At 32.9% G+C, this 14339-nt stretch overlaps 1 protein-coding gene across 6 annotated transcripts in view; it reads left to right on the top strand.

Moving 5' to 3' along the window:
• LOC115881382 (proto-oncogene tyrosine-protein kinase ROS-like) overlaps window positions 1-8880 on the top strand; it is a 56764-nt gene extending 47884 nt beyond the window's left edge. For 2 of the 6 annotated variants that reach the window (XM_030898840.1, XM_030898836.1), the window contains exons 23-26: window positions 406-597; window positions 658-809; window positions 1680-1736; window positions 7139-8880. In XM_030898840.1, the coding sequence (XP_030754700.1) occupies window positions 406-597; window positions 658-809; window positions 1680-1736; window positions 7139-7434 (697 nt within the window). In that variant the 3' untranslated portion in view covers window positions 7435-8880. The remainder of the gene's footprint in view (window positions 1-405; window positions 598-657; window positions 810-1679; window positions 1737-7138) is intronic. The other 4 variants (XM_030898837.1, XM_030898841.1, XM_030898839.1 and 1 more) reach the window with 4 other exon arrangements.
• The last annotated feature ends 5459 nt before the right edge of the window (window positions 8881-14339 follow it).

Here is a 14339-nt window from a genome sequence, read left to right as displayed (position 1 = left end):
CTCTCTATAAGGTAGTATTTTGTTTATTATAGCAATACAACATCTGATCGATAAATAAACTTCATTAAATATTTAGCTATATGTATTTAGCATTAAAAACTTTCAAACCCTGATCAAATTTACCTTTATTTCAATCGTAGAATCTAAAAATAAAATAATATACAGGATGTTACGTTTAAAAAATACAACTATATTATTTTTTTATCGATTTGGGACACTCTGTATCTTGTAAAAACATTTTTATATTGTAGCTCTAATAGTCTTTCAACGAACCCAAAACTTACAATATGTAAAAATCTAATCGTTTAGCTACAATACTCCGTGTCGTATGTGGTGAATAACCCTGTATAATAAATATTAATGATTTTATTATATTAAAAATTACAATTGTTATTTATTCTAAAGGTGGATGGCCCCAGAATCGCTAGGAGACGGCGTATTTTCTTGCCAATCAGATGTGTGGGCTTTCGGAGTACTACTCTGGGAAATAATGACCCTTGGTCAGCAGCCTTATCAAGCCAGATGTAACCTGGAAGTTTTACATTATGTTAAAGCCGGTGGACGTCTGGGAAAACCGACAGATTGTCCAGAAGAATTGTACGTATTAAAAATCACATGAAATAAAGCCGGAATTGAAGTTTTACAACATTTATTTAGGTACAAACTGATGTTACAATGTTGGGAACACGATCCAGAAAAAAGGCCGACTTTCAAATATTGTTTGGAAGTCCTCGACGAAGCCCATAGGGAACATTTAAGAAATCGTGTAACTGGTGCTCATACGCAGTACATTAGTACGGTACCTGATGGTAAGTACCAATTATTCTCTTGCCTAACATAGTTGAACTAACATTGGTAAATATCATTTGTAAATATCTTTATTAAGGTTAATTAATTTTAATTAATTAATTAATTAAAATTAATTAATTAATTAAAAAAAATTGTCTTGCATAATAATTCAAATACAGTTCAGACCAAATAAACTTTTAGTCTCGTGATTGAGCTTGACCGGCACAGCGTTGCCCACTTTTATATATTTTCTTTTAATCAAAATATTTTTGGAAACAAAAATAAATTAATTATAAATATATAAACAGTTATTATTAACATCAACAAAACTCACCTTCTTAACAGCACTTAAGGGACATAAAAGACCATTACTACCGCTTTCCCGTTCAAAATATTCTAATAAAGTTGCAACGGAATTTTTTACGACTATTTAACTTGTGTACTAATCTTGTACACTTCGCACTAAAAGAGGTTCTAAAGAGAACAATGTTCGACTGTAAGGTCTGCTAGTAAACATTTTTAAGGTTAAATGTCAGGAAATAAATAAATAAATGCGGCAACTTGACATTTTTTACAGCAGAGCAACCACCTGAATCCCCAGCGCGAAATTTAAATTCCAGTTAGTCAGCCTGGCGCCGAATATCTCCATGGTTGGCAACAATGAATTTAAAAATCGCGCCTTCGCTTACATAACTAAAAGTTTAATTGATATCAAATATAGTTGTTTAATTTTAAAAAATTGGTATAATTTTTCATTTTTACAAAAGAATAATTAAAAAATAAATCTATTTTTAAACATACTTATTTGAAAATAACTTCTGGCAATTCATAAAGACAACTGATATGCTTGCGCATGTGTGCTAACATTATTTTCATCTCATGCTTTACAGTACTTGCTGGGATCGCAAATGCTGCATATTTTCTTGATGAGAATGAGAACAGTTCAGGTATGGTATAATAGCTAACAGATTGACTATAAATTTTGTGAGGGTTTCATGGTAGTTGACTTCTGACATAGTCATCACTCAAGTAGAGTATTCATTTTCATATGAGAGCTTACTGGGCTGAAACCATATACGGAGATAAAGTTCTTCAAAAGTTGACAAACTGAAAAAACAACATATTCAATTTTTAATTAAAATGTATGTAAGACATTTTAAAACTTATTTGAAATTTGATGTATTTTTTTGTACCTATTTGTTTGTTCTCTGTCACTATAATCGAAAAATTAAGTCTACTGTCTATCATTTTTTGTCCCATTCTCTCACTGGACAGACTATACCGGGTGCGTCTCAAAAGTGGCTCACCCCCTATAACTTTTTTATTTTTTCAGATAAAAAAGCGAGATCTGGTATGTCAGTATATGACATAAATTAGGATTGACTGTCGTATTCCGTTGTTTTTGGTCACTTCCGGAAATGACTACAACTTTTGATTTTTAAATGGCACCCTCGGTATTTTTTTACTTTATTCGATAAATTCCATAAAAAATGGCATTCTGACATATCATATGTCAACTTTTGACATTCTCGCTTAATAAAAAATTGTATTTTAAAATTCAATCTAGAGTGCCGTGGCTATGTTAAAAACACTAATTCTTAATCAAGGAGCCTTGGAAAAATAGATTTGATCGTTTAATGTTTTTAGTGTCTTGTCCTGGCCAGTTAGAAAATGCTCAAATCGTATTTTTAATCATATCTCAATTTTTTCAAATGGAACGAGGGTGGCTCATTAGCATATCTGGAAAAAGCATTTTTTACGAATAATTTGATACTCAACACTTGGTATTTCGAGTCAAATTTTCGTTCCGAACCGCAAGTTATAATTTCAAATAAACCTTATGCGAAAATGTCAAAATTTGACATATAATATGTAATTCTATTCAGAGTGTTATTTTCTATCGAATAAAGTAAAAAAATACCGACGGTGCCATTTAAAAATCATAAGTTGTAGTCATTTCCGGTGAAACAGGAAGTGACCAAAAACAATTGAATACGTCAATCAATCCTAATTTATGTCATATACTAACATACCAAATATCGTTTTTTTATCTGAAAAAAATAAAAAAGTTATAGGGCCAAAAGTGGCGCATTTTGAGACGCACCCGGTATATTACGTGTTATTATGTTACCATGCCTCAGCCCAATGGCTTTTTAATAAAACATTTTTTTAACAGTTTTGAGTGTTCTATTTATTCTGGTAGCGTTATTATTTAAAAAAATAATTATCTTGTATATTTTTTAAAATCTACTAATAATTAATTATTAAAATATCTAAACTGACTTTAATTTGAGCCACCTTTTGAAAAGTGATTAAGTTAGTTATCAGTTATAAGTGATAAGTAAAAAAAAAATTTATAGTGTTTATTAAAGCATGTCAATCATAACCCTCATGCATGAAGATCTTAATATGCATTTTTTTCAGGGAAATAAGTAAACCTAGAGCAACCGTTTGTAGACGAATGTTTAATATTCCAAAACAAGAAAAGTATCTAAAAATAATCAATCTATCGCTTATCAATCGCCGACGGTATTATTATTGTAAAGATTCTACTTTACAGTCTGTGATATACTGGGTGTTTGTTAAAAGTGGCTCACCACTTTAACTTTTTTATTTTCTCAAATAAAAAAACGAGATTTCGTTCGTTAGTATAATTGACGTATTTGTCATAATTGTTTTCGATCACTTCCTGTTTCACCGGAAATGACTACAACGTTTGATTTTTAAACGACACCCTCGGTATTTTTTTGCTTTATTCAATAGAAAATGACACTTTGAATGACATATCATATGTCAACTTGACATTGTTGACATTGTTGCATATGGGTCAGGGGAAAAAAGCAGGTAAGCCAATTTCTTTGCTATATTTAAATATTCGGTGTATGTGATTCAGAGTGAGTGTAAGTATTTTTAGAAGCCGCAAAACTGGAGAAAAAGCAACCTAGTCAGAAGAATATAAAAGCCAAAGCAATAAGACTCTAAGTATCGGTTAGCAATAAAGCTTGATTTTCATGCATCCGTTGTCCGACGACATCGATTGGTTAACCGTTTCTAACCAATCGAAGTCTTTCAATTCAACCAATAAAATTAATATCGTATCACCGTGTCGTCGGATAACGGATGCATGAAAATCAAGCTTAAGACTCTAAGTCCTAGTCAGAAGATATATAGCGTCAAAGTTATACTGTAAAGGAAAAACAGCAGGCAAATCAAGCAAAAAAGAGGAAAGAATCAGGCAACTCATTGTTGAGATCGTACGTTTGTATCCGTTACTATCTCGGTTACTATGGTAGTTAATCTAATAGAAAATACCTTTACCAGGTTCTAACAAATCTCTATTACGCTATTTTTATAAGTTCCTGTACTCTATCTTTGTAACGTTTCGCACATTAAATCGTGGTGAGCCATGGTAATTCGGACGACTTCTTGATTTTATTAATTGATGATGGGGTTTCGTAGTGCACGAAACGTCGTCAAAATATCATGAAAAGAGCTCTTCGAGACCCATCTACATTTCGAGTTTCAAGCTCATAGGTCACGACCCATCTGAACTTCCTCATTGACTTAGCACTTTTTTTTCTCCCTAGCACGCATGTCAAGGCCGTATCGTGTCACAGCCTTGAATTTTTACTCCCATCACGCGTTAAGAAGTTTCACTTCAAAAAAGTTTACACATGCATCATTTGATAAGAGTTTGCAGTATTTGTACAAGATAATTAGAAAATAACAGCATATTTTACGTATAATGTATTAGTGCAGAAGTATCAATGTGTATCAATGACTAAAGAATTCAAGGACAAATAACACCCGAGAGCAAATTGTTATCATGGCTCACCAATCTTTTCCCTTGACCCTTCATATTATGGTTTATTTGAAATTGTAACATGTGGTTCATAATGACAATTTGATTCGAAATACTCAGAGAGAGAGAGAGAGAGAGAGAGAGAGTGTGGTACCAAATTATTCTATTAAATTAAAACCGATGAAAGTTCATTTTTTGCTAATTTTATTTTAAAGCATAATATTTTCCGTCTTAAAAAGCTATACCTTTTGGTACCTAAATAAACGGGAATATATCGATAACGGTCACATATAAACAGAGGCATTTAAAAACGGGAAAAACGATAAAATCCATATATAATTTGAATTAAAAAACGCTCTCCTGAACATTTATCGTTCGCGACATCTAACACTAATTCACCACAACATTAGACGATCAAATCTATTTTTCTTTTTCGAAGACTCTTTGATTAAAAATTACTCTTTTTAACATAACCATGGCACTTATTCAGATTGAAATTTAAAATATAATTTTTTAAGCCAAATTGTCTAAAGTTGACATCCCAAGCAGCATTTGGACGTCGGGACAACGTTGTCACGCGACCAAACGTCGGGGCGCAACCTCGTGCCAACCCTAGTCTGCACTAGTTTGGAGAATAATTTTTGGGTCGAAACGACGTTGGATACCGACGTTGGCTAGCAGCCTAATTTAGTACCAACTGCAACGTTGTTTAAAATCCTAATTCAGAGAAATACAAAACTATAATAATATGGCGTCTAAGTCGCGTTTTATCCTAAATTGGGATAATTATAGTAAAAATATTATTTTTATGATTTAGTTAGAGACATATGCCAGATAGCAGTAAAGGAAAACAAAACAAAAGTATTTAGGTGTGGAGGATGTTTGAAGATCATAATTATTGAAACACTTTAACCGACTCTGTAACTCGTTACCCAAGGCAAAAAAGTTAAACGCAAACAACTTTATTGATAAATGTATTGTTTCTACTTTGAAAAATACTAATGGGCCTTAAAATTAAAGAAGTTTTAAAAAATTTCTTAAATTTTTTTTTTAGTAAAATGAGAATAATTTATTCGCAGTCGAAAAAATTGTTTCCGCGTGTTGTTTAGGGTCAAATATTTCAAGTTAATGTAATCAAAAAGCAGGAATTGCTATTTTAGGAACGAAACATTTTCTTATTCAACAACATGGCGGCTTTCACTGTGTTGTTTTGGAGATTAAGATGGAGTAGTCCGAGTAGTCGCATACTGGACTAATAAAGTCGCAGTTCAGCCTTAACAGGTAGTATACTAGTCGCAAGATTGCCTAATTTAGTCATCCTAGAGTCTAGCTTGTGCCGCCCTCTATATTCTAAACAAACGAGGGAGTGGATAAAGTATCGGTAATATGTCGATGTATATTTAAATTTTAGTTTAATATGTACCTGTCTTATGTCCCATTTTAATTAAGTTTTTTTTTATAAAGACAAAACCAGCACTGAACTGTCTGACTGAACAGAACAATGAAGTGAAAATTTAAGATTTAAGGTTATGGTTCAAAACAGTTGCAAAAAGGTAGTGGCTCGACGTCCTACCAACGTAAGAATAAGGAAATCTAAACAACGTTGGAATTAGTAAAACAGACGATGTTTGCATAACGCTGGAATAGGTCCTGAAAGTGACGTCGGAAAACTCTTTATTGCCCAACATTGTAACTACGTTGTCCGAATCACCTAAAGATCCCTTAAGCAAAAAAGGTTACAACGTTTATTCGACGTCGCAGAAGCTTTTACTTTGTTGTAGTACTAGTTCAACGTCGGCACAACGTTACAACAACGTTTATATTTATTTTAATACCCAAGGAACGGAGCTAACTATTTTTTGTAACTAATCCAACGTTGTATTTAGTAAACATGTGGTCGCAAGTCGTGAAAATGCTACTTGGGATATGATATGTCATTCTATTCAAAGTGTCATTTTCTATCGAATAAAGAAAAAAAAGGCCGAGGATGCCATTTAAAAATGAAAAGTTGCAGTAATTTCCAGTGAAACAGGAAGTGACCGAAAACAATTGAATACGTCAATCAATCCTAATTTATGTCATATACTAACATACCAAATCTCTTTTTTTGTGTCTGAAAAAAAAGTTATAGGAGTGAGCCACTTTTAAGAAAACACCCGGTATATTAATGGTACAAATCACTGCAAACCAATGTTATTTGTACAGGTTGTTAATTTGTTTATTACTCGCGGCAAGAGCTTTATGGTTGAAATATGGCAACCTCGGCCCGCTCGTCGATGATAGACGACGCGACGGGACGAGTCGCCAGAAAATTATAGGGTTTTCTGTGCATGCGTTCTCAATAGGCAGTGTTGCCATTCTGTTCCCCTATAAGTAACTGTCCAGTTAACAATCTGTATATTAGAGTTACTCTGTAAGTTTACTTACTTCCCTATGGTATTTAGAATGTACAGACCTATTCTATTTTTAGATTATCCTACATTCTGCATGTAGTTATATCAGTTATCAGAACACAATTTTTTTGAGATTAAATCAAAAATACTTTAGCAGGTATGTCCTGGAAGAGTGAAAACGACGACAACGACGAAACCAACCGGGAACAAACACCTTTCCTATCACCAGATGGCCCAAAAGAAATTCCAAAATATCTGGAACTCCTTTACGAACCCGAATCTGATACTCCATTGGAGAACGATGGATACGAAGTACCAAATCATATGATAAGTCCAGAAGAAAGAGCAAATGAGCCTGCAAATGACAAAGAAGAACTAAATTCTATAAAACAAGCCGAAGAGGAAAGTGCCAAAGACAAATCTAGTTACGTATTATGCGGAAAAAATTGATACCAAAACCTGAACCAAAAATTTTTCAACTAGAGACTTTATAATAAAAATGTGTTTCATGCGCTTTGAAATTACTTAAGTATTTTCAAAAAAATAGCAGGGTCCTGATTCTAAATGTTTTCGATGGTCGAAATTATTATACATGGTGAGTCTAAAATAAGTGCAAATATTTTTAGGGGTGGTACACGTCTATGAGTTTTTCTCTCACAAAAAAAATATATTAAAAATCGTGCATTTTATCAGTTTAAATTATCCTGTATATTTTAGAACTGCCTGGTCACCGTAAATTTTCCCAATCTAAGATTTTCATAATTATATAAATATTATCATATGTAGCTGTCGGATTCTGAGCCGCATTAGAACTTCTCATTCACTCAAAAATATATTAAGATGACCAGCTGGTCTTATTATTATAAGCATATAGATAGCATAGATTATTATCTATGCTATTAAGATTTCTATATAGAAATTAGATTTTAACTAGTTTCAAGCAGTTGAATTTGCATTCAATAATGGAACAGTAAAAACGGTCAGATCAATTTCAACTGTCGAAAGAATTTTGAATCAGGGTCTAGTTCTTATTTATCAATACCTTTACAAAAAAAAGCTTTAGTAAACTTGTCATTTTTTGTGACATTTATCATTATATATGTTATGTTAAACATTTGAATTTATAAGTAATGTCTATTACCCTGAAGGGGTTCGTTTCAGCAAACTTTTGAAAAGAAAATACAAATCAAAATTTCTACTTTATATGAAGTCACTAAATTTAGAATCCACGGAGACAATTTCACACATACCTACCTAAGAAATATTGAATTTTCAAATGGTATACTATTTTCTTAGTTTCGTAAATTTCTGTTCAAGAGTCACAATGAAATCCGAGGATTCTCAACTCAGTGACTTTAGATAAATATTTTGATTTTTATCTTTATTGTTTCAGAGATGACATTTCCAGTGTTTGTAGATATGTGAATTTATACTTAAACATTACTATTTATACTCTCTATTATTTTCATAATTTTCAGAGGTTAATAAATGTTATATCATACCGTATGATGGATAAAAACGGCGATGATTGGACTGAAAATAACGATCGCTCTGATTTTATAGGTAAGTATATAATATTATGTAGTGAATATCATAGATCGTCATTTCGAAGCCCTCTTAATGCCGTTTTTTTTTTCGATTATACGGTTATTTAGGTTAAGAATTAATTATATAGTTAAAATCAAACAAAAAAAATTGTGTGTGCACTATGTGCGCATATGTGCGCATAATGAAACTTCTCACTTCTGTTTCTCCCTCTGTCCATCTGAGGATTTCATTCGTGTACCTCTATCCACGTGCCGAGTTTGGTCCCAATCGACCCATAAAAATCCTGATGATTTCGTCCATTTAGAGGCATCGGCATCGGTTCGAAACGTCGAGGGCGTCATCCTGTAGCCCGTCCCCAATTATACCGAAATCGACCCACATTTTTCTTCAATATCAAATCTTTAGTCCCACCCTGATGAAGAAGTTAAAGAAACGTCGTATCCAACTTTGCAGGGTGGGACCGTGTGCACCGTCGCTCACATAGCTTACCCACCAAATTTGGTCGCGATCGAACGACATCAACTTTTCACGGTTCTTACGTCAAAACTAACTGTCACAGTGACACGTGTCATATACAATCAAGTTGGCCTTGGTCAAATCTATCGACATACCAAATTTCGTTTAAATCGGACCACTTCTTGTTTTATTAATTGATGATCGGGTTTCTTAATGCACGAAACGTCGTCAAAATATCTTGAAAAGAGCTCTTCTACATTTCGAGTTTCAAGCTCCTAGATCACATAGGGCCCGAGTTACCACTCTTCAAAGACCCATCTGAACTTCCTCATTGACTTAGCACTTTTTTTTCTCCCTAGCGCGCATGTCAAGGCCGTATCGTGTCACAGCCTTGAATTTTTACTCCCATCACGCGTTAAGAAGTTTCACTTCAAAAAAGTTTACACATGCATAATTTGATAAGAGTTTGCAGTATTTGTAGAAAATAATTAGAAAATAACAGCATATTTTACGTATAATGTATTAGTGCAGAAGGATCAATGTGTATAATGTTATAGAATATTCTTTGTTAGTATAACAGAGATAGGTGTATGGTAGAAAACATTATGAAAGACATTCCAACATCGATTATAAATACGCAACTTTGTTTGATTTTTACTATATATTTTTATAGCTTTTTAAAACTGAATTGTACAAAATGCTCATCACATTTTTTTTTTATTTTATAGAACAAATTTATTTTCAGGGTTTATAAGTTTGGATAGTAAGAATACTCAGAAAAATTAGTGATAGAAATAAATTGTTCCTATTGATGTCCTATGGCCAAATAAATAATAATAATGTTTCTATTGTAAACATACTATTCTATTAGTAACAATAATTGTAGTCAATTTTGAAGATGAAATTTTTAATTAAAATTTATTTGACCATAATGAATACTACTAAACATACCAAAGCCAAAAAATACGGATATTATTTATTATCCGTATTCAGTATTTTAACACATATTTTCTATAAAAAAACTATAATATAAAGTAGAATAAGTTTTAGGATAGAAAAAAATTTGAAAAACAATGCTTTTAAAAGAAGATAAAATATTTCCATATATAAACTCTGAATAGATTGTGACTCGTCAGGTTTGTGAGCAGCTACTGATATTTTATTTTAAACCTATTTTTATGTTATTCATATTGATTAGGTTTTGCATAGGTCATAAGGCATGTGTATATTTGTAAATACAGACTTATGTTAAGTCAAATTGTGATGTAATTTTAGAGATGTAATTTAGTAGTATTTAGTAATTCTTTGACAATTACAGAGATAAGAAAACATTTTTAACTGGATATTTATTAAAAATGTAAATTTAAAATGTTAGAAAGCTTATTTTAAGATAAATAAAAATAAAGTTTTTTAGAATGCAATTTTTAGTTTTTTTTATTCCAGATTGTATTAAATTGAATACAAGCTGGAATATATATCGGATTTCTGTTTAAAATTGTCACTCCATATGCATAATTAGGGGATTTTGACTAGCGATGGGAAAAACCGATTAATTTCAATAATCGAGTACTCGAGTTTCAAGCGATTTCAATACTTGAGCGATCGCTATTTAAAAATACGGGTTTTCGCCCGTCGCTTGTTGTGCTCATAACGCCAAGCAGTGTTGTGTGCGCAGACCACATATTCTTCCGGCGCTGAATGGCAAGTAGCAAGCGCCGAGCGATTCGCTTGATTTAGTTTATTTCGAAGCATTGTCGAGGTACCTACGTCGTAAAATTTTGTCATTCAGATACGTAACGGATAACGTCATATAAATTTGCTATCTGCAATGTATGTAGAAAATTCGCTCGGCTTTTTATCGAGTATGTCACATTAAAATCGGATTTCAATTTAATTCATTTTAGGATCGCTTGCGTTCGTCGCTCGTAACTCGTCACTTGCATCGCTCGTTCATAATCGAGCGATGTCGGTTATTTCAATAATCGAGTACTTATTAGTTATCCCATCACATTAGTTATCCCATAACTATTATAAGTTTTACTCCCTCAGCCATGATTTTAAAATTTCATGGTAAACTTCTGGGCATTTTAGAGTCGTTTAATTTCTAACTTGCATTTAATAATTTACAGGATATAAAAAAAATTAGAATAATTCGTTAATAAATAAATAAAGTATAACGAGAGGTAATTAAAACCTGTGTTAAAACGTGAAGATGAACAAATGATGTTCTTCGATTTAAATTTATATTTTACGTTTATGCGGCGTGACCGTGTCGAACACGTCGAAGCTGCCATATCCCCTTCCACGTCTCTTACCAATGTGCACAGTTTCTCGCCTTAATTCATACGTTTGGCAACGTTTTTACTTTTCTCTCTTTGTTCAGCACATTATAAATGCATTGTATTAATACGGAAATCTCGACCCAAACTCAAACCTTGCCGACCCTAGTATGTGAAGTAGCTAATTTATTTATATTGCTATGAATTTTAGTACCGCATCTGCCCCGATTTTGCCGGTGTGTGTGCAAGCTCTCTAAGAGCATGTATGAACACAAAAGAGTACGGTCTCTATAAACATATTTAAAGCGATCCTTTATTTTTGGGTCTAAATAGTATTTTTAATAGACAATATATATTTTGACTAAAGCCACAGCAAACATTGGGAGTACCATGGACTCTGACATCAGTCTTGATTATGCTGATGATATCTGTCTCACAACGCAATCCTTCAAAGACATGGAAGTGATGCTCAGATGCCTAAAAACAGAAGCACACAAAGTAGAATTAAGCATAAACATCGACAAAACAAAATCAATGCGCATCAACACAAATAACAACACTTCATTTAATGTAGGAACCAAAAATGTCGAGAATGTAACAGTGTTTACTTACCTGGGAAGTATTGTAACAGCAAACGGTGGCGCAGAAGCGGATATTGTCAGCAGGATCAGGAAGGCGCAGCGAGGCTTTGGCCAACTAAAATCAGTTTAGACCCCCCGTCAACTCTCCATACAAACAAAATTAAGAATATTCAATTCCAACGTCATACTAGTTTTACTATATGGCTGCGAGACATGAAGAGTGACAAAAATATCTACAACCGCCCACAGGTGTTTATCAATCGTTGCTTGAGAAAAATACTAAAAATATTTTGGCCAGGCACTATACGCAATACCGACCTGCTTCATCTTACAAACCAACAAGAAGTAGGCATTGAAATTCGCAAAAGAAAAAAAAATGGGGTTCGATAGGTCAAACCTGGCGGAAACCTGATGGTAATATAGCGAGATCAGTGTTGGAGTGGAATCCCCAAGGAAAAAAGAAAGCAAGGACGACCTGCTCAAACATGGAGACGTTCCATACTGGATGAGCTTCAACAAGTAGGATCAACATCGAAGGCAGCAAAAACAACTGCCAAAAATAGAACCCGATGGAGAACTTTCACTGAACCCCTTTGCTCCCCGCAGAGATATAGGTTCCTATATACAGGGTGGACCGAACTGTATTCTGGAAACTTCGGCAGCATATTCTGCAGATAAAAATAAGTAAAACAGTTCGTATAAATGTATGTCATAAAATGCTTAGTTTCGAAGATACAGGGTGTAGGTTTCATTTTTATTTCGATTTTTTCCAAATAAGTTTTGAAGTAATGTCAATTTTTGAATGAAAATTTCTTGTCTTGGAGTTTTTTGACATGAAAATTTTTATTTTGGTGTCAATATGACTCCTAACTAGTAGAGGGCGCCACCTGCATGTGTTTTAACTGTTTTGAAGAGTAATAACTTTTTGTCCGTACCTGTATAAAACTACCGAGTAAAAAAATATACATCTCTGTGCCTTTTTACGTAAAAAATATCTCTTTGTAAAAATCGCTACGAGCAACCGTTCTTAAGATATTTAGAGTGGAAATAGACAATACATGTCATTATTGACGAAAAATAAACACGTTGAGTAGATAGTTAGTTCACTGAAATAGTAAATTTGGGAAATCTTTAATTTTTTTAATTAATTATAAATTTTTCTGCAAAAAAATGATAATAAAACAGTTTCTGTTGAACTTTTGGCACAAAAACATTTCAAATGTATGATTTCAGTCTAATACCTATTTAGTCAACATGTTTAATTTATGTCAATGATGACAGGTATTGAGAATTTCGATTCCAAATATCTCGAAAACAATTACTCATAGTAACAAAATCAAATTTATCACGCCAAAATCTCCCAGACACCAATTTTCATCCATATATTGACGTTACTTCCGAAATTATTTAGAAAAAATCGAAATAAAAATGAAACTTCTACACCCTGTATCTCCGAAACTAAGTATTTTAGGACATACATTTATACAAACTTTTTTACTTATTTTTATGTACAGAATATGCTGCCGAAGTTTCCGGAATACAGTTCGGACCACCCTGTATATAAATATATACTAAGGGCTGGCAAAGGTCTTGGGTCGAGATTTCCGTATGTAAGAAGAGTACAATGCGTTTATAATGTACTGAACAAAGAGAGGACAGTAAACACGTTGCCAAACGTATGAAATAAACCGAGAAACTGTGCACATCGCTAAGAGACGTGGAAGGGGATATAGCAGACTTGTCGCAGTTGGCCGGTCGACCCAATCAATACCTCTGTCAGTACTTAAAGTTCTAGGGAAAGGTGAACGTCATGCGTTTAGCTTCACGATTTAATTACGTCTCGTGATACTTGATTTGTTTATTTATTAACGAGTCGTTGTAATTTTCCCTATAGCTTGAATTTTTTTAAGTGCAAGCTAGAAACACTTGCATTTGTGGTAAAAATAAGTGGAATTGAGTGGGTGTTCGATAGTGGTCGCGCTATTAGAACCCTGAATTCAAAAATCGATATCTCGAAATCTATGAGAAATAATAGATTGTAGTTTTTTCAAGAACTTTGTTAATATTTCTGCTGTATTTTCTTTGTAGACAGTATGTGAAAATCTTTATCAATAAAAAAATTACACGATTGCTGAAAATTGCTATGCTCTAAAAGTAAATGGATGGATTGTTTACAATTTTTGAATGGAAAAAACAACCTTATCGAATTTTTCTTATAAAAACATATTGTAAAATATCCGATCTTGAAAATAAAAAAAAGTTTCAATATCTAAAGTGGTTCTTGAGTTATGGCCTGTTATGTGTTAAAAAGTTGAGTTTTTAAATTATCGTGATTACTGACGTTTTCTCGTTATAAAAAAATGACACCCTAACGATATCCTTTAATATCCTGTAATCAAACATTAAATCAGTATTCTATGTAAAAGTCAATTTTGTGACATCCTCTGTTTTTTCCCTTACCCTTCAAATGAGATAAATTAAAACAACCACA

Source organism: Sitophilus oryzae, unplaced genomic scaffold (genome assembly GCF_002938485.1).
Source record: "Sitophilus oryzae breed Bouriz unplaced genomic scaffold, Soryzae_2.0 scaffold_1717_pilon_pilon, whole genome shotgun sequence".
Lineage (NCBI taxonomy): Eukaryota > Metazoa > Arthropoda > Insecta > Coleoptera > Curculionidae > Sitophilus > Sitophilus oryzae.
Note: the sequence above shows the minus strand (reverse complement) of the source record. Positions and strands in the feature narration are given on the sequence as shown.